This window comes from Oncorhynchus keta, chromosome 1, assembly GCF_023373465.1.
Source record: "Oncorhynchus keta strain PuntledgeMale-10-30-2019 chromosome 1, Oket_V2, whole genome shotgun sequence".
NCBI classification, from domain to species: Eukaryota; Metazoa; Chordata; class Actinopteri; order Salmoniformes; family Salmonidae; genus Oncorhynchus; species Oncorhynchus keta.
In genome coordinates this window covers 98,638,550-98,663,603 of record NC_068421.1, presented here as the reverse complement: position 1 = coordinate 98,663,603, position 25,054 = coordinate 98,638,550, and the positions used below count along the sequence as shown (strand labels likewise).

Here is a 25,054-nt window from a genome sequence, read left to right as displayed (position 1 = left end):
TCATACATTACATGTCTAGTATGTACCAATCCCAATAGTTATAACGATACAGCAAGCAAGCAGTAACGTTTCTGTTTGTATGTGAGGAATCCCTGATATGTGTCTCTCCACATAATCCATTTGGATTCCTGCTGTGGAATCAACAGGCTGTCACTCTGAAGGTCAACAGTCTGTCACTCTGAAGGTCAACAGGTTGTCACTCTGAAGGTCAACAGGTGGTCACTCTGAAGGTCAACAGGTTGTCACTGAAGGTCAACAGTCTGTCACTCTGAAGGTCAACAGGTTGTCACTCTGAAGGTCAACAGTCTGTCACTCTGAAGGTCAACAGGCTGTCACTCTGAAGGTCAACAGGTTGTCACTCTGAAGGTCAACAGGTTGTCACTCTGAAGGTCAACAGGTTGTCACTCTGAAGGTCAACAGGTTGTCACTCTGAAGGTCAACAGGTTGTCACTCTGAAGGTCAACAGGTTGTCACTCTGAAGGTCAACAGGCTGGTCACTCTGAAGGTCAACAGGTTCACTCTGAAGGTCAACAGGTTGTCACTCTGAAGGTCAACAGGTTGTCACTCTGAAGGTCAACAGTCTGTCACTCTGAAGGTCAACAGGTGGTCACTCTGAAGGTCAACAGGTTGTCACTCTGAAGGTCAACAGGTTGTCACTCTGAAGGTCAACAGGTTGTCACTCTGAAGGTCAACAGGTGGTCACTCTGAAGGTCAACAAGTTGTCACTCTGAAGGTCAACAAGTTGTCACTCTGAAGGTCTGAACAGTCTGTCACTCTGAAGGTCTAAAGTAGTGCACTACCCCTATGGACCCTGGTCTAAAGTAGTGCACTACCCCTATGGGCCCTGGTCTAAAGTAGTGCACTACCCCTATGGGCCCTGGTCTAAAGTAGTGCACTACCCCTATGGGCCCTGGTCTAAAGTAGTGCACTACCCCTATGGGCCCTGGTCTAAAGTAGTGCACTACCACTGTAAACAGACGGGACTGGGCCTCAGAGGGCTGTAAACAGACGGGACTGGGCCTCAGAGGGCTGTAAACAGACGGGACTGGGCCTCAGAGGGCTGTAAACAGACGGGACTGGGCCTCAGAGGGCTGTAAACAGACGGGGCTGGGCCTCAGAGGGCTGTAAACAGACGGGGCTGGGCCTCAGAGGGCTGTAAACAGACGGGCTGGGCCTCAGAGGGCTGTAAACAGACGGGACTGGGCCTCAGAGGGCTGTAAACAGACGGGGCTGGGCCTCAGAGGGCTGTAAACAGACGGGACTGGGCCTCAGAGGGCTGTAAACAGACGGGGCTGGGCCTCAGAGGGCTGTAAACAGACGGGGCTGGGCCTCAGAGGGCTGTAAACAGACGGGACTGGGCCTCAGAGGGCTGTAAACAGACGGGGCTGGGCCTCAGAGGGCTGTAAACAAACGGGGCTGGGCCTCAGAGGGCTGTAAACAGACGGGACTGGGCCTCAGAGGGCTGTAAACAGACGGGGCTGGGCCTCAGAGGGCTGTAAACAGACGGGGCTGGGCCTCAGAGGGCTGTAAACAATCGGGACTGGGCCTCAGAGGGCTGTAAACAGACGGGACTGGGCCTCAGAGGGCTGTAAACAGACGGGGCTGGGCCTCAGAGGGCTATAAACAGACGGGACTGGGCCTCAGAGGGCTGTAAACAAACAGAGGGCTGTAAACAGACGGGACTGGGCCTCAGAGGGCTGTAAACAAACGGGGCTGGGCCTCAGAGGGCTGTAAACAGACGGGACTGGGCCTCAGAGGGCTAGGAGCAGCACGGCTGTAAACAGACGGGACTGGGCCTCAGAGGGCTAGAAGCAGCACGGCTGTAAACAGACGGAATTTTTAAGAGCAGTTAAAGTAGGGATTAAAATGTCTGCTGTATTACAGTGGAATCAGACCAGATTAAAAGGAATAGGAGAGAAGAGGATGCCTGAGTCTCCTTCACCCACTTCTCTTGTAAGTGTTGATAGCTTCCCCTTCCACTCAGTTAAACATTCCACCTGACTATTGGTGCATTTTTTGGGTGACGGTTTACTTGTTTGACTTTTCTTTTGGTCTTCTTTCATTCTTTTCTTTTTCTTTTCTCTCTTTTCATTCCCGATCTGTTCGATGCTTTATCCTTGATGTCTTCGTTCCTTCCAGAAATATAATATAAGTAGAGTTCTCCAGATCACTCACTTCTCATAATCCCTCTTTGTAAGAAGTGAACAATCATCATCTTTATCATGTCATCTCATCAACCTCTAGTTTTTTCTCTCCATCGCTATAAGGGGCTTTGATGTTTAATCTGCGGTTTCTGGCCAGCATCAGGCTATTCATTAAAATGATCATTTGCCTTCTGTGATAATTAGTGGCTGTCAGGTAGCTCCTAGTGAAAACACTCACCCACACAGAACCAGCACTCACAGTGATGCACTAAACAGGGAACAGGTTGTTATTTGGGACACAACCTAGGTAGGGAGGTAGGAGGGGGCAGGGTCCCTTGTCATTGGCTGGCTGTGGGGTTGTCATTAGAGCAGTGGTGTAGGAGAGCTGGAGCATCTTACACTAAAACACCACCACCTTAAATAAAATACAAATGTTTTAATGCCAGCTGTAGTGCTGATGTACCCCTGCTCTTACTCATGATGTGTGAGAACACAATCTCTAAACCAGAGTTCTGACTCATGACCTATGAGAACACAATCTCTAAACCAGAGTTCTGACTCATGATGTGTGAGAACACAATCTCTAAACCAGAGTTCTGACTCATGATGTGTGAGAACACAATCTCTAAACCAGAGTTCTGACTCGACCTATCAGAACACAATCTCTAAACCAGATCTCTGACTCATGATGTGTGAGAACACAATCTCTAAACCAGAGTTCTGACTCATGACCTATCAGAACACCATCTCTAAACCAGAGTTCTGACTCGACCTATCAGAACACAATCTCTAAACCGAGTTCTGACTCATGACGTATGAGAACACAATCTTGTTGTTGTTTTTAGTCGCACTGTTTTGCTTTATCTTGGCCAGGTCACAGTTGCAAATGAGAACTTGTTCTCAACTGGCCTACCTGGTTAAATAAAGGTGTTCTCAACTGGCCTACCTGGTTAAATAAAGGTGTTCTCAACTGGCCTACCTGGTTAAATAAAGGTGTTCTCAACTGGCCTACCTGGTTAAATAAAGGTGTTCTCAACTGGCCTACCTGGTTAAATAAAGGTGTTCTCAACTAGCCTACCTGGTTAAATAAAGGTGTTCTCAACTGGCCTACCTGGTTAAATAAAGGTGTTCTCAACTAGCCTACCTGGTTAATTAAGGTGTTCTCAACTAGCCTACCTGGTTAAATAAAGGTGTTCTCAACTAGCCTACCTGGTTAAATAAAGGTGTTCTCAACTGGCCTACCTGGTTAAATAAAGGTGTTCTCAACTAGCCTACCTGGTTAAATAAAGGTGTTCTCAACTGGCCTACCTGGTTAAATAAAGGTGTTCTCAACTGGCCTACCTGGTTAAATAAAGGTGTTCTCAACTGGCCTACCTGGTTAAATAAAGGTGTTCTCAACTGGCCTACCTGGTTAAATAAAGGTGTTCTCAACTCGCCTACCTGGTTAAATAAAGGTGTTCTCAACTGGCCTACCTGGTTAAATAAAGGTGTTCTCAACTAGCCTACCTGGTTAAATAAAGGTGTTCTCAACTAGCCTACCTGGTTAAATAAAGGTGTTCTCAACTAGCCTACCTGGTTAAATAAAGGTGTTCTCAACTGGCCTACCTGGTTAAATAAAGGTGTTCTCAACTAGCCTACCTGGTTAAATAAAGGTGTTCTCAACTGGCCTACCTGGCTAAATAAAGGTGTTCTCAACTGGCCTACCTGGTTAAATAAAGGTGTTCTCAACTAGCCTACCTGGTTAAATAAAGGTGTTCTCAACTGGCCTACCTGGTTAAATAAAGGTGTTCTCAACTGGCCTACCTGGTTAAATAAAGGTGTTCTCAACTAGCCTACCTGGTTAAATAAAGGTGTTCTCAACTGGCCTACCTGGTTAAATAAAGGTGTTCTCAACTAGCCTACCTGGTTAAATAAAGGTGTTCTCAACTGGCCTACCTGGTTAAATAAAGGTGTTCTCAACTGGCCTACCTGGTTAAATAAAGGTGTTCTCAACTAGCCTACCTGGTTAAATAAAGGTGTTCTCAACTGGCCTACCTGGTTAAATAAAGGTGTTCTCAACTGGCCTACCTGGTTAAATAAAGGTGTTCTCAACTAGCCTACCTGGTTAAATAAAGGTGTTCTCAACTGGCCTACCTGGTTAAATAAAGGTGTTCTCAACTAGCCTACCTGGTTAAATAAAGGTGAAATAAAAATAAATAAAAGCTACAGTCATCAGCATAAGAAGCTAATCTACCCTTATGATCTGAGTCTAACTAGGCTACCCTTTAGCATAAGAAGCTAATCTACCCTTATGATCTGAGTCTAACTAGGCTACCCTTTAGCATAAGAAGCTAATCTACCCTTATGATCTGAGTCTAACTAGGCTACCCTTTAGCATAAGAAGCTAATCTAGCCTAGTGATCGGAGTCTAACTCGGCTAGCCTTTTGCATGAGAAGGTAATCTAGCCTAGTGATCTGATTCCATTTTTTTTGTACCTTTACACAAGGCAAGTCAGTTAATAACAAATTCTTATTTTACAATGACGGCCTAGGAACAGTGGGTTAACTGCCTTTACGGCCTAGGGACAGTTTGTTAACTGCCTTTACAGCCTAGGAACAGTGGGTTAACTGCCTTTATGGCCTAGGGACAGTTTGTTAACTGCCTTTACGGCCTAGGAACAGTGGGTTAACTGCCTTTACGGCCTAGGGACAGTTTGTTAACTGCCTTTACGGCCTAGGGACAGTTTGTTAACTGCCTTTACGGCCTAGGAACAGTGGGTTAACTGCCTTTACGGCCTAGGGACAGTTTGTTTACTGCCTTTACGGCCTAGGAACAGTGGGTTAACTGCCTTTACGGCCTAGGGACAGTTTGTTAACTGCCTTTACGGCCTAGGAACAGTGGGTTAACTTTTATGGCCTAGGGACAGTTTGTTAACTGCCTTTACGGCCTAGGGACAGTTTGTTTACTGCCTTTACGGCCTAGGGACAGTTTGTTTACTGCCTTTACGGCCTAGGGACAGTTTGTTTACTGCCTTTACGGCCTAGGAACAGTGGGTTAACTGCCTTTACGGCCTAGGGACAGTTTGTTAACTGCCTTTACGGCCTAGGGACAGTTTGTTAACTGCCTTTACGGCCTAGGAACAGTGGGTTAACTGCCTTTACGGCCTAGGGACAGTTTGTTTACTGCCTTTACGGCCTAGGAACAGTGGGTTAACTGCCTTTACGGCCTAGGGACAGTTTGTTAACTGCCTTTACGGCCTAGGAACAGTGGGTTAACTGCCTTTATGGCCTAGGGACAGTTTGTTAACTGCCTTTACGGCCTAGGGACAGTTTGTTTACTGCCTTTACGGCCTAGGGACAGTTTGTTTACTGCCTTTACGGCCTAGGGACAGTTTGTTTACTGCCTTTACGGCCTAGGAACAGTGGGTTAACTGCCTTTACGGCCTAGGGACAGTTTGTTAACTGCCTTTACGGCCTAGGGACAGTTTGTTAACTGCCTTTACGGCCTAGGGACAGTTTGTTTACTGCCTTTACGGCCTAGGGACAGTTTGTTTACTGCCTTTACGGCCTAGGAACAGTGGGTTAACTGCCTTTACGGCCTAGGGACAGTTTGTTAACTGCCTTTACGGCCTAGGGACAGTTTGTTAACTGCCTTTACGGCCTAGGAACAGTGGGTTAACTGCCTTTACGGCCTAGGGACAGTTTGTTTACTGCCTTTACGGCCTAGGAACAGTGGGTTAACTGCCTTTACGGCCTAGGGACAGTTTGTTTACTGCCTTTACGGCCTAGGGACAGTTTGTTAACTGCCTTTACGGCCTAGGGACAGTTTGTTAACTGCCTTTACGGCCTAGGGACAGTTTGTTAACTGCCTTTACGGCCTAGGAACAGTGGGTTAACTGCCTTTACGGCCTAGGGACAGTTTGTTTACTGCCTTTACGGCCTAGGAACAGTGGGTTAACTGCCTTTACGGCCTAGGGAACAGTGGGTTAACTGCCTTTACGGCCTAGGAACAGTGGGTTAACTGCCTTTACGGCCTAGGGACAGTTTGTTAACTGCCTTTACAGCCTAGGAACAGTGGGTTAACTGCCTTTATGGCCTAGGGACAGTTTGTTAACTGCCTTTACGGCCTAGGGACAGTTTGTTAACTGCCTTGTTCAGGGACAGTGCAAAAAAAGTTTTACCTTGTCAGCTCAGGGATTCGAACTAGCAACCTTTCAGTTACTGGCCCAACGCTCTAACCACTAGGCTACCTGTCGCCCCCTACCTGCCCCCCCAACCAGGCTAGCCTTTAGCATTAAGGCTTTTCTAGCCTTTTAGCACCCTTGTGAATGCCAAATGGCACCCTATGCAGTTATATAGTGAACTACTTGTACCCAGGTCAACAGTAGAGCACTATATACTGTAGTGAATAGAATTCCATTTGGGCCGTAGGACCAGTGTCTATAGTCAGGGATCAGGCAACAAGAGGGGCCAACGGATTCAGCAGCTCTCCCATTCTAAAGCACCTTCATTATGCTCTAATTGCTCTCCATTGTGAGGCATGTGAAGGAGGTGTGTCACGAGACAGAAAACGTAAACATGTTTCCCATGCCAATATAAAGTCCTTTTGAGATGAAAACCTCTGCTGAGTGTAGGGCTGGAGGGGCTGACAACCCCCCTCCCCCCCCCTCCCCTCCCCATTCCACGGAGGAGTTAGCTTTCCCTTTGTGTGTGGGGGGGGGGGGGGGGGTGTGGGTGGGTGGGTGGGTGTCTGCGTGCGTGTGTTCCTCTCACAATACACTCGTCTCCTAACACCTGCCTGGTCTAACCTGAGACATTGTTCCCCTATAGACAGGCACTTGAAAGACCCAGTCTCATTGTTTCCGGGGGGTTGGGGCAGGCTCGTGACACACACACACACACACGCACACACGCACACACACACACACACACACACACACACACACACACACACACACACACACACACACTTCATTATCCGAAATCAACTCGAAGCATCTCCCCTGAGGCGTTGTTGATGAGATTTGTTTGCGTTGGCTGGAATGACCTCTCAGGTGCTCTGTGTGTGTGTGTGTGTGTGTGTGTGTGTGTGTGTGTGTGTGTGTGTGTGTGTGTGTGTGTGTGTGTGTGTGTGTGTGTGTGTGTGTGTGTGTGTGTGGGTGTTGTGGAAACAATTTAGTTTCTTGTTTTTAATGTCTTCTGTATGCAGTGTGTATGGGAAAATAATGGTTGTGTTATATTTGATTTATGTTCTAGAGTATTCATACCGTGTCAACTTGGTTAGTGTTACTGTGTTTGTGTGTTACCGTGTTTGTGTGTTACTGTGTTTGTGTGTTACTGTGTTTGTGTGTTACTGTGTTTGTGTGTTACTGTGTTTGTGTGTTACTGTGTTCGTGTGTTACCGTGTTTGTGTGTTACTGTGTTTGTGTGTTACCGTGTTTGTGTGTTACTGTGTTCGTGTGTTTGTGTGTTACTGTGTTTGTGTGTTACAGTGTGTTACTGTGTTTGTGTGTTACTGTGTTACTGTGTTTGTCACCTGGTGATGTGAGTGGGAGGGAGTGAAATAGACAGCTGTGTGGGACGGGGGACCTCGCAGACTGAAATAAACAAGGGGCCTTTGACTGCCTGTCTGTCCTGCCTGCAGAGATTAATGGGTGTCTAAAGAGACCCAGAGCCGTGGCAGAGACACCTCGGCCTGGAATGTGTCTTTTATTCATGGCATGGAATGGAGGAGCAGAGCAGATAGAGCTGGAAGGGAAGAGGAGAGAGAGAGAGAGAGAGAGAGAGAGAGAGAGAGAGAGAGAGAGAGAGAGAGAGAGAGAGAGAGAGAGAGAGAGAGAGAGAGAGAGAGAGAGAGAGAGAGAGAGAGAGAGAGAGAGAGAGAGAGAGAGAGAGAGAGAGAGAGAGAGAGAGAGAGAGAGAGAGAGAGAGAGAGAGAGAGAGAGAGAGAGAGAGAGAGAGAGAGAGAGAGAGAGAGAGAGAGAGAGAGAGAGAGAGAGAGAGAGAGAATAATGGTGTTCCATAAAAGGTCCAGTCGACCAGAAATACAAATTCCATCTAGACACTGTTGCCCTAGAGCACACAAAAAAATCTATACATACCTTGGCCTAAACATCAGCGCCACAGGTAACTTCCACAAAGCTGTGAACGATCTGAGAGACAAGGCAAGAAGGGCATTCTATGCCATCAAAAGGAACATAAATTTCAACATACCAATTAGGATTTGGCTAAAAATACTTGAATCAGTCATAGAGCCCATTGCCCTTTATGGTTGTGAGGTCTGGGGTCCGCTCACCAACCAAGACTTCACAAAATGGGACAAACGCCAAATTGAGACTCTGCACGCAGAATTCTGCAAAAATATCCTCCGTGTACAACGTAAAACACCAAATAATGCATGCAGAGCAGAATTAGGCCGATACCCACTAATTATCAACATCCAGAAAAGAGCCGTTAAATTCTATAACCACCTAAAAGGAAACGATTCCCAAACCTTCCATAACAAAGCCATCACCTACAGAGAGATGAACCTGGAGAAGAGTCCCCTAAGCAAGCTGGTCCTGGGGCTCTGTTCACAAACACAAACACAAACACACCCTACAGAGCCCCAGGACAGAAACACAATTAGACCCAACCAAATCATGAGAAAACAAAAAGGTAATTACTTGATACATTGGAAAGAATTAACAAAAAAAACAGAGCAAACTAGAATGCTATTTGGCCCTAAACAGAGAGTACACAGCGGCAGAATACCTGACCACTGTGACTGACCCTACACAGAGAGTACACAGCGGCAGAATACCAGACCACTGTGACTGACCCTAAACAGAGAGTACACAGTGGCAGAATACCTGACCACTGTGACTGACCCTAAACAGAGAGTACACAGCGGCAGAATACCTGACCACTGTGACTGACCCAAAATTAAGGAAAGCTTTGACTATGTACAGACTCAGTGAGCATAGCCTTGCTATTGAGAAAGGCCGCCGTAGGCAGACATGGCTCTCAAGAGAAGACAGGCTATGTGCTCACTGCCCACAAAATGAGGTGGAAACTGAGCTGCACTTCCTAACCTCCTGCCCAATGTATGACCATATTAGAGAGACATATTTCCCTCAGATTACACAGATCCACAAAGAATTCGAAAACAAATCCAATTTTGAAAAACTCCCATATCTACTGGGTGAAATTCCACAGTGTGACATCACAGCAGCAAGATTTGTGACCTGTTGCCACGAGAAAAGGGCAACCAGTGAACACACCATCGTAAATACAACCCATATTTACGCTTATTTATTTTATCTTGTGTCCTTTAACCATTTGTATATTGTTAAAACACTGTATATATATATATATATATAATATGACATTTGTAATGTCTTTATTGTTTTGAAACTTCTGTATGTGTAATGTTTACTGTTAATTTGTATTGTTTATTTCACTTTATATATTATCTACCTCACTTGCTTTGGCAATGTTAACACATGTTTCCCATGCCAATAAAGCCCTTGAATTGAATTGAGAGAGAGACACACACACAGAGAGAGAGAGAGAGAGAGAGAGAGAGAGAGAGAGAGAGAGACACACAGAGAGAGAGAGAGATAGAGAGAGAGAGAGAGAGAGAGAGAGAGAGAGAGAGAGAGAGAGAGAGAGAGAGAGACACAGAGAGAGAGAGAGAGAGAGAGAGAGAGAGAGAGAGAGAGAGAGAGAGAGAGAGAGAGAGACCTGGAGCCGAGTAGGGAGGAGAGGAAGGGACTGGCTAAAATCCAGGAAACAAGCATTCTCCCTACTCTCAAAAGGCAGCCATTTTGATTGTGATACCACTCGTTCTGTCTATAAAGTGTGAACCCTGTGACCCCAGTCTGTAGATGTTGGGGGATCTAGAAGAAGTTTCTAGCAGTCAACTGGAAAGTTTAAAAATTCCAATTAAACATCATCATAAAAGACTTCAAATACCAGTAATTACAAAGATCGGAGTCTGATCAACAAGCTGACTGTAGAATAAATCGGGAAAACTTCTTGGGGAAAAATTATGTGAAGAAAAGCTTGTTTCTCCAGTACTGTGACAGTGACATCATTTATACGGTCGTTGCCCGTGTAAATGGGAAATCACCGGGAAGGAGACATTTATCTGGGGAGGCTGTTGGCCTGGCCGTTGTGACCTGGGGAGGCTGTTGACGTGGCTGGTGTGACCTGGGGAGGCTGTTGACCTGGTCAGTGTGACCTGGGGAGGCTGTTGACCTGGTCAGTGTGATCTGGGGAGGCTGTTGACCTGGTCTGGTGTGATCTGGGGAGGCTGTTGACCTGGTCAGTGTGATCTGGGGAGGCTGTTGACCTGGTCAGTGTGATCTGGGGAGGCTGTTGACCTGGTCTGGTGTGATCTGGGGAGGCTGTTGACCTGGTCAGTGTGATCTGGGGAGGCTGTTGACCTGGTCAGTGTGATCTGGGGAGGCTGTTGACCTGGTCAGTGTGATCTGGGGAGGCTGTTGACCTGGTCTGGGGTGATCTGGGGAGGCTGTTGACCTGGTCAGTGTGATCTGGGGAGGCTGTTGACCTGGTCAGTGTGATCTGGGGAGGCTGTTGACCTGGTCAGTGTGATCTGGGGAGGCTGTTGACCTGGTCTGGTGTGATCTGGGGAGGCTGTTGACCTGGTCAGTGTGATCTGGGGAGGCTGTTGACCTGGTCTGGTGTGATCTGGGGAGGCTGTTGACCTGGTCTGGTGTGATCTGGGGAGGCTGTTGACCTGGTCTGGTGTGATCTGGGGAGGCTGTTGACCTGGTCAGTGTGATCTGGGGAGGCTGTTGACCTGGTCAGTGTGATCTGGGGAGGCTGTTGACCTGGTCAGTGTGATCTGGGGAGGCTGTTGACCTGGTCAGTGTGATCTGGGGAGGCTGTTGACCTGGTCAGTGTGATCTGGGGAGGCTGTTGACCTGGTCTGGTGTGATCTGGGGAGGCTGTTGACCGTTGGAGGTGATCTGGGGAGGCTGTTGACCTGGTCAGTGTGATCTGGGGAGGCTGTTGACCGTTGGAGGTGATCTGGGGAGGCTGTTGACCTGGTCAGTGTGATCTGGGGAGGCTGTTGACCTGGTCAGTGTGATCTGGGGAGGCTGTTGACCTGGTCTGGAGGATCTGGGGAGTACACTTCTCATTTGGGTCAGTGTGACCTGGGGAGGCAGTACACTTCTCATTTGGGATCTGGGAGGACAGTACACTGGTCTCACTTGGGTCTGGGAGGACAGTACACTTCTCATTTGGGTGTTGGGGACAGTACACGTCTCATTTGGGTCGTTGAGGACAGTACACTTCTCACTTGGGATCTGGGGAGGACAGTACCTGGTCTCACTTGGGAGGCTGTTGACGTTGGAGGACAGTACACTTCTCATTTGGGTCGTTGGAGGACAGTACACGTCTCATTTGGGTCGTTGGAGGACAGTACACTTCTCACTTGGGTCGTTGGAGGACAGTACACTTCTCATTTGGGTCGTTGGAGGACAGTACACTTCTCATTTGGGTCGTTGGAGGACAGTACACTTCTCATTTGGGTCGTTGGAGGACAGTACACTTCTCATTTGGGTCGTTGGAGGACAGTACACTTCTCATTTGTGTCGTTGGAGGACAGTACACTTCTCATTTTTGTCTGAGGAGCTGAAATAGGTTGAACAAGCCCTATTCTAGCGTACACAGTCTTACTATATTGAGTCAACCCAGCCCTGACATATGAGTCCATAAAAAACAGCTTGTATTGCTGATAAGAAAATTCAGTAAATACGGGTGTATTTGAACTCGGAATCGGTCAGAAAAACACACCACCAAGACTGAAATCTGTTTTTTTTCTAATGAGCAACAGCAAAAACAGCCTATTCAGGGGCTCTTTAACACAAAGGTCATTTGTCTTAAATGCCCAGAGCAGTCCAAAATGATTTCCCTTGTATTTTATGTATACTTTTACACTATGAGGTTGGAATAACAGTGAAATTGTGAAAGTGAGGATAATGTCCCTTTAAGTGTAAGAGCTGTTTCAAAAGAGTTTTGGCCTTCCATGGTGACATCACCAGGCGCTAAATTAGTTAATAGACCAATAAGAAAGAGGGTTCCAAACCTCTCTACCAATAACAGCTAATTTTCTTGCTTGAGAAATTGCTCTTTGCTAAGAAGCTTTTTATTTATTTATTTTTGACCTCCCCTCTCAATCTTCTGACCTCTCTCCCTGGTTACAGTGCAACAACCTGGCCCTTGACCCCTAAAAACTGCTCCATGAGCACCATAACATGACTGCCCTCTCCTCCAATCGGTTCAACCTCTGTGTGTCTTTTGGTGGGATAAAGTGGAATTGGACCTACAGTTGGTCATTAAAGTAATTCTCTCTCCCTCCCTCCCTCCCTCCCTCCCTCCCTCCCTCCCTCCCTCCCTCCCTCCCTCCCTCCCTCCCTCCCTCTCTCCCTCTCTCCTCCCTCCCTCCCTCCCTCCCTCCCTCCCTCCCTCCCTCCCTCCCTCCCTCCCTCTCTCTCTCTCCCTCCCTCCCTCCCTCCCTCCCTCCTCTCTCTCTCTCTCCCTCCCTCCTCTCCCTCCCTCCCTCCCTCCCCCTCCCTCCCTCCCTCTCTCCTCCAGTCCCAGTACACCAACCTGGGGCTGCTGAACAGCATGGATCAGAACATCCAAAATGGCGGCTCTACCTCCACCAGTCCCTACAACAACGACCATGTCCAGAACAACGTGTCCGCTCCTTCACCCTACGCCCAGCCCAGCTCCACCTTCGACGCCATGTCCCCCTCCCCGGCTATCCCCTCCAACACAGACTACGCCGGGACACACACCTTTGACGTCTCCTTCCAGCAGTCCTCCACAGCCAAGTCTGCCACCTGGACGGTAAGAGTTAGATTAGGGCATTTCACATGGGTCTCACTTGACAAATTCCCAAAACCTATCGCATAATTTGGGAGGGGGGGAAGGGGAGGGGCCATTTGTTTATCATCCAATTGCATAATGCCTAAATAAAAACAATTGTCAGCTGATTAAACATGATTTAAATGAATTATTATTTGAAATTGGATAAGCAGAAGTCAGATGTCTGAGATATATATATATATATATATTCTGTCATGGGCCCTCCAAGGTTTATTTATGAGTCAACTGGATCTTCCAGTGAGGTCTGGGGGTCATGGTATAACATAATACTCACCTGGATTAAAGGCTGAATCTGTAGAAAATGTGTAAAAGTTGTATGAAGCCAATCAGTAGTGCTCCAGGCTGTTTTGTAATGCACAATACATCAAAAGCTCTCCGTTGCACAACTCTGTCTGGTGGGGGACAGTTGGTCTACCTCGTCGCGTGACACACGATGAGAACGTCCCGCCCCTTTTCTCAGAACCTCAGGCATGACAGTTGGTACAAGCTCAACCTTTAGGCCTAGTCCAAGACTTTTACTCTTCTTGACTAACATCGTCCCCAGCCTTGAAATTCCTAGTGTTTTTCTCAGAGCCATTGACAGTTCAGTTGTAACAGGAAGAGATCATTGTGTATCTTTGAAAAATTGACAATATTAACTCAAGGCACGTGCTCACGTCTGGATCCTCCAGAATGACAGTGGTACATTTTCAAGTCTGGATCCTCCAGAATGACAGTGGTACATTCTCATGGCTGGATCCTCCAGAATGACATTGGTACATTCTCATGTCTGGATCCTCCAGAATGACATTGGTACATTCTCATGTCTGGATCCTCCAGAATGACAGTGGTACATTCTCACGGCTGGATCCTCCAGAATGACAGTGGTACATTCTCACGGCTGGATCCTCCAGAATGACAGTGGTACCTTCTCACGGCTGGATCCTCCAGAATGACAGTGGTACATTCTCATGGCTGGATCCTCCAGAATGACAGTGGTACATTCTCATGTCAGTCTATAGGACTCTTTCCCCCTCCTTTTGATCTCATCTGACTCACACCTGATTCGGAGAGGATTTCAGAGTGGTATTATTCACAGAGAAAGGATAACTTCTTTCCAGGTGTGTTGTTGTCTGTCTGTCTGTCTGTCTGTCTGTCTGTCTGTCTGTCTGTCTGTCTGTCTGTCTGTCTGTCTGTCTGTCTGTCTGTCTGTCTGTGGGTGCAGCTTGATGCACCACTCACTGTGTACTGATGTCTCAGCAGCAGACTGACAGAACCAGCTCTTCTAGCTCTACTCTGCCTGGCAGCTCTTCTAGCTCTACTCTGCCTGGCAGCTCTTCTAGCTCTACTCTGCCTGGCAGCTCTGCTCTACTCAGCCTGGCAGCTCTTCTAGCTCTACTCTGCCTGGCAGCTCTTCTAGCTCTACTCTGCCTGGCAGCTCTACTCTACTCTGCCTGGCAGCTCTTCAGCTCTAGCTGCCTGGCAGCTCTTCAGCTCTACTCTGCCTGGCAGCTCTGCTCTACTCAGCCTGGCAGCTCTTCTAGCTCTACTCTGCCTGGCAGCTCTTCTAGCTCTACTCTGCCTGGCAGCTCTGCTCTACTCTGCCTGGCAGCTCTGCTCTACTCTGCCTGGCAGCTCTTCTAGCTCTACTCTGCCTGGCAGCTCTACTCTACTCTGCCTGGCAGCTCTACTCTACTCTGCCTGGCAGCTCTTCCAGCTCGACTCTGCCTGGCAGCTCTACTCTACTCTGCCTGGCAGCTCTACTCTACTCTGCCTGGCAGCTCTTCTAGCTCGACTCTGCCTGGCAGCTCTGCTCTACTCTGCCTGGCAGCTCTGCTCCACTCTGCCTGGCAGCTCTGCTCTACTCTGCCTGGCAGCTCTACTTTACTCTGCCTGGCAGCTCTACTCTGCCCTACTCTGCCTGGCAGCTCTACTCTGCTCTACTCTGCCTGGCAGCTCTACTCTGCCTGGCAGCTCTACTTTACTCTGCCTGGCAGCTCTACTCTGCCCTACTCTGCCTGGCAGCTCTACTCTACTCCACTCTGCCTGGCAGCTCTGCTCTACTCTGCTCTGCCTGGCAGCTCTGCTCTACTCTACTCTGCCTGGCAGCTCTGCTCTACTCTGCTCTGCCTGGCAGCTCTGCTCTACTCTACTCTGCCTGGCAGCTCTGCTCTACTCTGCTCTGCCTGGCAGCTCTGCTCTACTCTACTCTGCCTGGCAGCTCTACTCTACTCTGCCTGGCAGCTTTGCTCTACTCTACTCTGCCTGGCAGCTCTACTCTACTCTGCCTGGCAGCTCTGCTCTACTCTGCTCTGCCTGGCAGCTCTGCTCTACTCTGCCTGGCAGCTCTGCTCTACTCTACTCTGCCTGGCAGCTCTGCTCTACTCTGCTCTGCCTGGCAGCTCTGCTCTACTCTACTCTGCCTGGCAGCTCTACTCTACTCTGCCTGGCAGCTCTGCTCTACTCTGCTCTGCCTGGCAGCTCTACTCTACTCTGCCTGGCAGCTCTGCTCTACTCTACTCTGCCTGGCAGCTCTACTCTACTCTGCCTGGCAGCTCTGCTCTACTCTGCTCTGCCTGGCAGCTCTGCTCTACTCTACTCTGCCTGGCAGCTCTACTCTACTCTGCCTGGCAGCTCTGCTCTACTCTACTCTGCCTGGCAGCTCTACTCTGCCTGGCAGCTTTGCTCTACTCTACTCTGCCTGGCAGCTCTACTCTGCCTGGCAGCTCTGCTCTACTCCACTCTGCCTGGAAACTCTGCTCTACTCTACTCTGCCTGACAGCTCTACTCTGCAGTGCTTTGTCATTATTCTCTATCATTATGTGACAGTGTTGTAGTGACAGCTGTTGCTTCAGAGCCCCAGCTGCACACAGCTTCTTTGTGTAGTTACGTATTGCTGATTCCGAGACCATCTGCTCTGACTCTATGACCATCTGTTCTGACTCCAGGACCATCTGTTCTGACTCCATGACCATCTGTACTTACTCCATGACCATCTGCTCTGACTCCATGACCGTCTGCTCTGACTCCATGACCATCTGCACTGACTCCATGACCATCTGCTCTGACTCCATGACCATCTGCTCTGACTCCATGACCATCTGCTCTGACTCCATGACCATCTGCTCTGACTCCATGACCATCTGCTCTGACTCCATGACCATCTGCACTGACTCCATGACCATCTGTACTGACTCCATGGCCATTTGCTCTGACTCCAGGACCATCTGTTCTGACTCCATGGCCATCTGCTCTGACTCCATGACCATCTGCTCTGACTCCATGGCCATCTGCTCTGACTCCATGACCATCTGCTCTGACTCCATGACCATCTGTACTGACTCCATGACCATCTGCACTGACTCCATGGCCATCTGCTCTGACTCCATGACCATCTGCTCTGACTCCATGGCCATTTGCTCGGACTCCATGACCATCTGCTCTGACTCCATGACCATCTGCTCTGACTCCATGACCATCTGTACTGACTCCATGACCATCTGCACTGACTCCATGACCATCTGCACTGACTCCATGGCCATCTGTTCTGACTCCATGACCATCTGCTCTGACTCCATGGCCATCTGTTCTGACTCCATGACCATCTGCTCTGACTCCATGGCCATCTGTTCTGACTCCATGACCATCTGTACTGACTCCATGGCCATCTGTTCTGACTCCATGACCATCTGTACTTACTCCATGGCCATCTGCTCTGACTCCATGACCATCTGCTCTGACTCCATGACCATCTGCTCTGACACCATGACCATCTGCTCTGACTCCATGACCATCTGTTCTGACTCCATGACCATCTGTACTGACTCCATGACCATCTGCTCTGACTCCAGGACCATCTGCTCTGACTCCATGACCATCTGCTCTGACTCCATGGCCATCTGTTCTGACTCCATGACCATCTGTACTGACTCCATGACCATCTGCTCTGACTCCATGACCATCTGCTCTGACTCCATGACCATCTGCACTGATTGCATGACCATCTGTTCTGACTCCATGACCATCTGCTCTGACTCCATGACCATCTGCTCTGACTCCATGACCATCTGCTCTGACTCCATGACCATCTGTTCTGACTCCATGACCATCTGTACTGACTCCATGACCATCTGCTCTGACTCCATGACCATCTGCTCTGACTCCATGACCATCTGCTCTGACTCCATGACCATCTGCTCTGACTCCATGGCCATCTGCTCTGACTCCATGACCATCTGCTCTGACTCCATGACCATCTGCTCTGACTCCATGGCCATCTGCTCTGACTCCATGACCATCTGTTCTGACTCCATGACCATCTGTTCTGACTCCATGACCATCTGCTCTGACTCCATGACCATCTGCTCTGACTCCATGACCATCTGTACTGACTCCATGACCATCTGTACTGACTCCATGACCATCTGTACTGACTCCATGACCATCTGCTCTGACTCCATGACCATCTGTACTGACTCCATGACCATCTGTACTTACTCCATGGCCATCTGCTCTGACTCCACGACCATCTGCTCTGACTCCACGACCATCTGCTCTGACTCCATGACCATCTGCTCTGACTCCACGACCATCTGCTCTGACTCCACGACCATCTGCTCTGACTCCACGACCATCTGCTCTGACTCCACGACCATCTGCTCTGACTCCACGACCATCTGTACTTACTCCAATGCCGTGTCATGCCGTGTACCGTTGTGTAAAACCAAAAGTAAAGAGCACCCCACCTAGCGGTCACAATAGTTAGCTACCATCTGGGCTGCTCCGTATCTCACCTGTGGATGAATGGCTTCAATCGTTGTCTGCGTTCTATATATAAGCTCTTTTACTTCAAGTGTTGGATCTCTCTTGTGAAATCATAATAGTCATGGGAAACTATGTGGCTGAACCAGTCTCACGTGGTCTAATTCAACTGTGGTACGGGAATTGATTCTGGACCATTATGGTCCAGCTAAGTCATCAATCTCCAGATTTGGCAGAAGGGAGGGGAATGAGTGTTATAGAACTAATGTCTTAGAGTAAACAGGCGGGATTCTGGCAGTGCTCTGGGGCCCATCTCAGCCAGCTCATTGGCTACGACGACTGTGGGATAGTGACATTTACTAAATTCCCACACTTCCTGTCTCTGTCATCTTCACAGCACAGAAACAGAAGTGTCTCTCTGATGTGCAGTTGGTTGTGTGAAGAGAAGGGTAAGAGGGTGTGAATGGGAGGCATGCCCCAAACCTTGTTCTGGACTCTGGATCAGGCACCGTGTCGTCATAAACCCACTAAGGGCTCTATTTTAACAAACATCACCAATGGTAAATCTTAGTGGCAGTGCTCCATGTCCAGGGGTGTGTTAAGACAAACTTTTGCTATTTTCACAGCAGGAATTACGGGCGCAGTAGCTGGAAGTGGAGCGAAGGGGCTGGGGTTTGATGAATAAACAAGTTGGAGGTGTGTCAAGGCTTAACCCCTCACTGGCCAATCAGAACGTGCTCCATGGCTAAACATGTGGTTGCATCAAGTTGTGTATTTACGGTCTTTTATGTACTGCATTGTCATCTACTCCAACTTGAATGTTAGTCCGTCATAGCCTAGTTCGTTAAATACATTTACATTACATTTAAGTCATTTAGCAGACGCTCTTATCCAGAGCGACTTACAAATAGCCTACAGAACCAAAATAATACAAATGTAGTCCCATCGTTACCGCTAAGACCTGCTTTTCGTTGGTCTTAAATCTTCCAATATGCGCTGCATGAAATCACTTTTGCGCTTGTTATTAAGGACACACGTCAAATATTGACACCTCTCCCAAATTGTTGAGTGCAGTGGAATGCTTTATACGGAAGGATGAAGTGTTGGTACGATAACAGATGTGTTGTAAACCATCGGTTACCAATCCTGAATTCCATCCTGTTGTGTATGTAAGGTAGCCTTAGTGTTAAATATGGCTTAAACTTCCTCATGATGAGCTCAGACCAAACCGTCAGCTAAACCAATATTACTCCGAGGGCTTTATTTTAGTCTGGCGCTACGGAGGCGCAAATTCCAAAAAGCACTTCAGTTCGCAATTTTCAGCATGTATGATATTAGACAGGTAATTTTCAGCATGTATGATATTAGACAGGTAAATTGCTGAACCTGGTGCATTGGATGGAAAATGGGCAGAGCGCCAGTTTTTACATGCTGAAATTGCAAACTGAAGTGCTTTTTGGAATTTGCGCCTCCGTAACGCCAGACTAAAATAAAGCCCTCGGAGTAATATTGGTTTACATTTAAGTCATTTAGCAGACGCTCTTATCCAGAGCGACTTACAAATTGGTGCATTCACCTTATGACATCCAGTGGAACAGCCACTTTACAATAGTGCATCTAAATCTTTTAGGGGGTGAGAAGGATTACTTATTTAGCTGACGGTTTGGTCTGAGCTCATCATGAGGAAGTTTAAGCCATATTTAACACTAAGGCTACCTTACATACACAACAGGATGGAATTCAGGATTGGTAACCGATGGTTTACAACACATCTGTTATCATACCAACACTACGTCAGCATAAAGCACTCAACAATTAGTAGACAAACCCTCCATGCTGTTGTTTTGTAGTGGTATCACTGACTATGTCCTCTGTAGAAATAGTCATTTATTCATTACCTTTGCTAATGGTTGGTTGAAGACATACCAAAAAAGCTGACCGAAAGAGCGTTGTCTCTTTAATGACCGGGCCAGTCTGATGGAGATGTAGTGATAGTAGTATGGGTCTCAGTCTACAGCTTTCCATTTAAAGCTCCTGGAAGCTACACAGAATGGCTAGACTAGCTCAGCCACTGGCCTGATGGCCTTATGGCACAGGGCCACTGTAGGCGTCACCACCCCAGCTTTAGTCTGCACATAGAGCTGCTAATGCTCCCTTTTGATGGGCTGGCTGTGTGTCTCTGTGGGATCTTACAATGGGGACTTAGTCCACAGTGTGTTCTGTCTCTGTGGGATCTTACAATGGGGACTTAGTCCACAGTGTGTTCTGTCTCTGTGGGATCTTACAATGGGGACTTAGTCCACAGTGTGTTCTGTCTCTGTGGGATCTTACAATGGGGACTTAGTCCACAGTGTGTTCTGTCTCTGTGGGATCTTACAATTACGTGGTGACATCCTTAGGCACATTCATCTGCTGCCATCACCTCATGTTTTAGCAACACAATGCATGGTCCCAAATCGCAAGGATCTGTATCAGATGATGTGAGCAGAGCTGGAGCGAGGAGAGGACCACGCCCAATGACTCTCCCAAAGGCTGGAGCGTCGGGCCTCCTCACCTGCTACAATACTGATCCAGTAGCGCTCACTCTACAAGCTCATGGCATGCCCAGCCCCTTACTTTAAAACACACAGGTGCAAAATCAAGGTGACTTAAAAAAGCTGAGCAAGAGAGGGAGTGTGGTGATGTAGTGTCCACAATTAAAGAATCAAGGTGGAATCTGAAGAGGACCAATCAGAGACAACGATTGACAGCTGCCTCTGATTGGGATACCACACTCGGCCAAACACAAAGAAATACAACACATAGAATGCCCACCAAAATCACACCCTGACCAAACCAAACAGAGACATAAAAAGGCTCTCTAAGGTCAGGGTGTGACAGTACCCCCCAAGGTGTGGACTCCGGCCGCAAAACCTGAACCTATAGAGGAGGGTCCGGGTGGGCATCTATCCTCGGTGGCAGCTCCGGTGTGGGACGCAGACCCCGCTCAACCTCTGGCTCCCTCCACTTTGGTGGTGCCTCTGGTGCGGGGGACCCTCGTCGCCGACCCCGGACTCGGAACCCTCGCTGCAGGCCCCGGAATGGGGACCCTTGCTGCAGGCCCCAGACTGGGAACCCTCGCTGCAGGCCCCAGACTGGGGACCCTCGCTGCAGGCCCCAGACTGAGAACCCTCTCTGCATGCCCGGGACTGGGGACCCTCGTTGCATGGCCCGGACGGGGGACCGTCGCTGGAGGCTCCGGACTGGGGACCGTCGTTGCAGGCTCCGGACTGGGGACCGTCGCTGGATGCCCTGGACTGGGGACCGTCGCTGGATGCCCCGGACTGGGGACCGTCGCTGGAGGCTCCGGACTGGGGACCGTCGTTGCAGGCTCCGGACTGGGGACCGTCGCTGGATGCCCTGGACTGGGGACCGACGCTGGAGGCTCCGGACTGGGGACCGACGCTGGAGGCTCCAGACTGGGGACCGTCGCTGGAGGCTCCAGACTGGGGACCGTCGCTGTCTGGTAAGCACGGGTAGTTGGCGCAGGTCTCCTACCTGGCTCCACCACACTCCCCATGTGCCTCCCCCCAAGAAATATTTGGGGCTGCCTTCCTTGCCCAGGAAGCAGGGACCAGTGCTCCATTATTAAAAGGGACCAGTGTTCCATTATTAAAGTGACCAGTGATTCCATGTCTATGTACATAGGGCAGCAGTCTCTAAGGTGCAAGGTAGAGTACCGGGTGTTAGCCGGCTAGTCACTGGTATACTTTTATTTACAAAGCCATTTTGGGTTTACTACCTTTTTATTTGTGCATTTTTATTGTTCAGAAATGTGGTGGGTACTCTCTTCGTTCGCTGGACTTTCTCCTGCTAACTGTTCCAAATGTCCGAACTGAATTTGGGCTTTTATGTCCTCTGCACCATCGTCTTGGAACGCCTTACAAAATACTTTTAAACTGGGAGAACCCGATTGGTGTTTTTAAATCACTGATGAAGGATTTTGAGGCTGATTCCCTGACCTGTCAATGTTTTTAATTTGCTGTTTTATACTCTTGTGAATTCAATGGTTTTTACTAGATTACTTGTAGTTTTTCATGTTGTCTGTCTGTCATTTTTTTGTAATGACTTGGTGCTGCCTATCTTGGCCAGGACGCTCTTGAAAAAGAGATTTTAATCTCAATGAGCCCTTCCTGGTTAAATAAAGGTTAAATAAATAAATAAATAAAACAGTAACTAAGGTTCAGTGCAGGGTAGACTACCGGGTGGTAACAGGGTAGAGTACCGGGTGGTAGCAGGGTAGAGTACCGGGTGGTAGCAGGGTAGAATACCGGGTGGTAGCAGGGTAGAGTACCGGGTGGTAGCAGGGTAGAATACCGGGTGGTAGCAGGGTAGAGTACCAGGTGGTAGCAGGCTAGAGTACCGGGTGGTAGCAGGGTAGAGTACCGGGTGGTAGCAGGGTAGAATACCGGGTGGTAGCAGGGTAGAGTACCAGGTGGTAGCAGGCTAGAGTACCGGGTGGTAGCAGGGTAGAGTACCGGGTGGTAACAGGCTAGAGTACCGGGTGGTAGCAGGGTAGAATACCGGGTGGTAGCAGGGTAGAGTACCAGGTGGTAGCAGGCTAGAGTACCGGGTGGTAGCAGGGTAGAGTACCGGGTGGTAGCAGGCTAGAGTACCGGGTGGTAACAGGCTAGAGTACCGGGTGGTAGCAGGGTAGAATACCGGGTGGTAGCAGGGCAGAGTACCGGGTGGTAGCAGGGTAGAGTACCGGGTGGTAGCAGGGTAGTAACAGTGACTAAGGTTCAGGGCAGGGTACTGGGCAGAGGCTGGCTAGTGGTGACTATTTAACAGTCTGATGGACTGGAGATAGAAGCTGTTTAACAGTCGCTTGGTCCCATCTTTGATGTCAAGGCTCGGTGGTTGATATGTCAAGGCTCGGTGGTTGATATGTCAAGGCTCGGGTGGCTGAGGTCTTTGACCTTCTTCCTTCCTGTGACACCGGGTGCTGTACATCCCCTGAAGGCGAGTGTGCCCCCCAGATATGCATTGGGCTGACCACACCACACTCCTTCCCTGGAAGGAGGGACACTGCCTTGTAGGCTGGATTCTGCCTTGTTAGCTGCCTAGCCATGTTAGCTGCGTTGGTCCTCGCATTGTCTATGGTCTTAGGGGAGGCACGCAGCCTGGGGGATAGTTTTGCCTGTCAGGCATCGTTTAGGGCTTAAATGCCCCACATTGCGATCAACGCAGCCGCAGGGCTCCTCGATGAGGTGCTCATAGTGCATCTGAACACATGAATGGCTGATGATGCGTAGTACTTTTGATTATCTCATTATCTCAACAAAACAACTTTGGTTATGTAGTGATCATGAGCTAAATAAGTCACGATCTCGACATCAGGGATATTATATTATATATTATTATTATATTATTATTATATTTAGTCATTCGTGTGTCCTCTCTGGACTTCAGTAATTTCGTTGATCTGGATATATAATTTATGAAATTATTTAAAAAGCCCATCCCTAGTCTGTATAGAGCTAAGGGAGGATTACTGTAATGGATTGAGGACCTAGTCTCTATAGAGCTGGGGGAGGATTACTAATTGAGGATTACTGATTGAGGATTACTGATTGAGGACCTAGTCTCTATAGAGCTGGGGGTGGATTACTGATTGAGGACCTAGTCTCTATAGAGCTGGGGGTGGATTACTGATTGAGGACCTAGTCTCTATAGAGCTGGGGGTGGATTACTGATTGAGGACCTAGTCTCTATAGAGCTGGGGGTAGTACTTTTGATTACTGATTGAGGACCTAGTCTCTATAGAGCTGGGGGATATTATATTATATGATTGATATTATTCTTATATTTAGAGTCTGGGTGTGGATTACTGATTGAGATCTAGTCTCTATAGAGCTGGGGCTGGAGGATTACTGATTGAGGACCTAGTCTCTATAGAGCTGGGGGAGGATTACTGATTGAGGACCTGATTGTCTCTATAGAGCTGGGGGTGGATTACTGATTGAGGACCTAGTCTCTATAGAGCTGGGGGTGGATTACTGATTGAGGACCTAGTCTCTATAGAGCTGGGGGTGGATTACTGATTGAGGACCTAGTCTCTATAGAGCTGGGGAGGATTACTGATTGAGGACCTAGTCTCTATAGAGCTGGGGGAGGAAAACTGATTGAGGACCTAGTCTCTATAGAGCTGGGGGTGGATTACTGATTGAGGACCTAGTCTCTATAGAGCTGGGGGTGGATTACTGATTGAGGACCTAGTCTCTATAGAGCTGGGGGTGGATTACTGATTGAGGACCTAGTCTCTATAGAGCTGGGGGAGGATTACTGTAATGGATTGAGGACCTAGTCTCTATAGAGCTGGGGGAGGATTACTGTAATGGATTGAGGACCTAGTCTCTATAGAGCTGGGGGTGGATTACTGATTGAGGACCTAGTCTCTATAGAGCTGGGGGAGGATTACTGATTGAGGAACTAGTCTCTATAGAGCTGGGGGAGGATTACTAATTGAGGATTACTGATTGAGGACCTAGTCTCTATAGAGCTGGGGGTGGATTACTGATTGAGGACCTAGTCTCTATAGAGCTGGGGGAGGATTACTGATTGAGGACCTAGTCTCTATAGAGCTGGGGGTGGATTACTGATTGAGGACCTAGTCTCTATAGATATGGATTGAGGACCTAGTCTCTATAGAGCTGGGGGTGGATTACTGATTGAGGACCTAGTCTCTATAGAGCTGGGGGTGGATTACTGATTGAGGACCTAGTCTCTATAGAGCTGGGGGTGGATTACTGATTGAGGACCTAGTCTCTATAGAGCTGGGGAGGATTACTGATTGAGGACCTAGTCTCTATAGAGCTGGGGGAGGATTACTGATTGAGGACCTAGTCTCTATAGAGCTGGGGGAGGATTACTGATTGAGGACCTAGTCTCTATAGAGCTGGGGGAGGATTACTGATTGAGGACCTAGTCTCTATAGAGCTGGGAGTGGATTACTGATTGAGGACCTAGTCTCTATAGAGCTGGGGAGGATTACTGATTGAGGACCTAGTCTCTATAGAGCTGGGGGAGGATTACTGATTGAGGACCTAGTCTCTATAGAGCTGGGGGAGGATTACTGATTGAGGACCTAGTCTCTATAGAGCTGGGGGAGGATTACTGATTGAGGACCTAGTCTCTATAGAGCTGGGGGTGGATTACTGATTGAGGACCTAGTCTCTATAGAGCTGGGGGAGGATTACTGATTGAGGACCTAGTCTCTATAGAGCTGGGGGTGGATTACTGATTGA

The 25,054-nt window shown here is 48.5% G+C and overlaps 1 protein-coding gene across 50 annotated transcripts in view; it reads left to right on the top strand.

Moving 5' to 3' along the window:
- Positions 1–25,054, top strand: part of LOC118380369 (tumor protein 63-like) — a 195,757-nt gene that overhangs the window by 105,735 nt on the left and 64,968 nt on the right. For all 50 annotated transcript variants that reach the window (XR_008068812.1, XR_008068797.1, XR_008068796.1 and 47 more), the window contains one exon: positions 12,732–12,989. Coding sequence is in view for 1 of the 50 variants with exons in the window: in XM_052468686.1 (XP_052324646.1) it covers positions 12,732–12,989 (258 nt within the window). In the remaining 49 variants the exon portion in view is untranslated. The remainder of the gene's footprint in view (positions 1–12,731; positions 12,990–25,054) is intronic.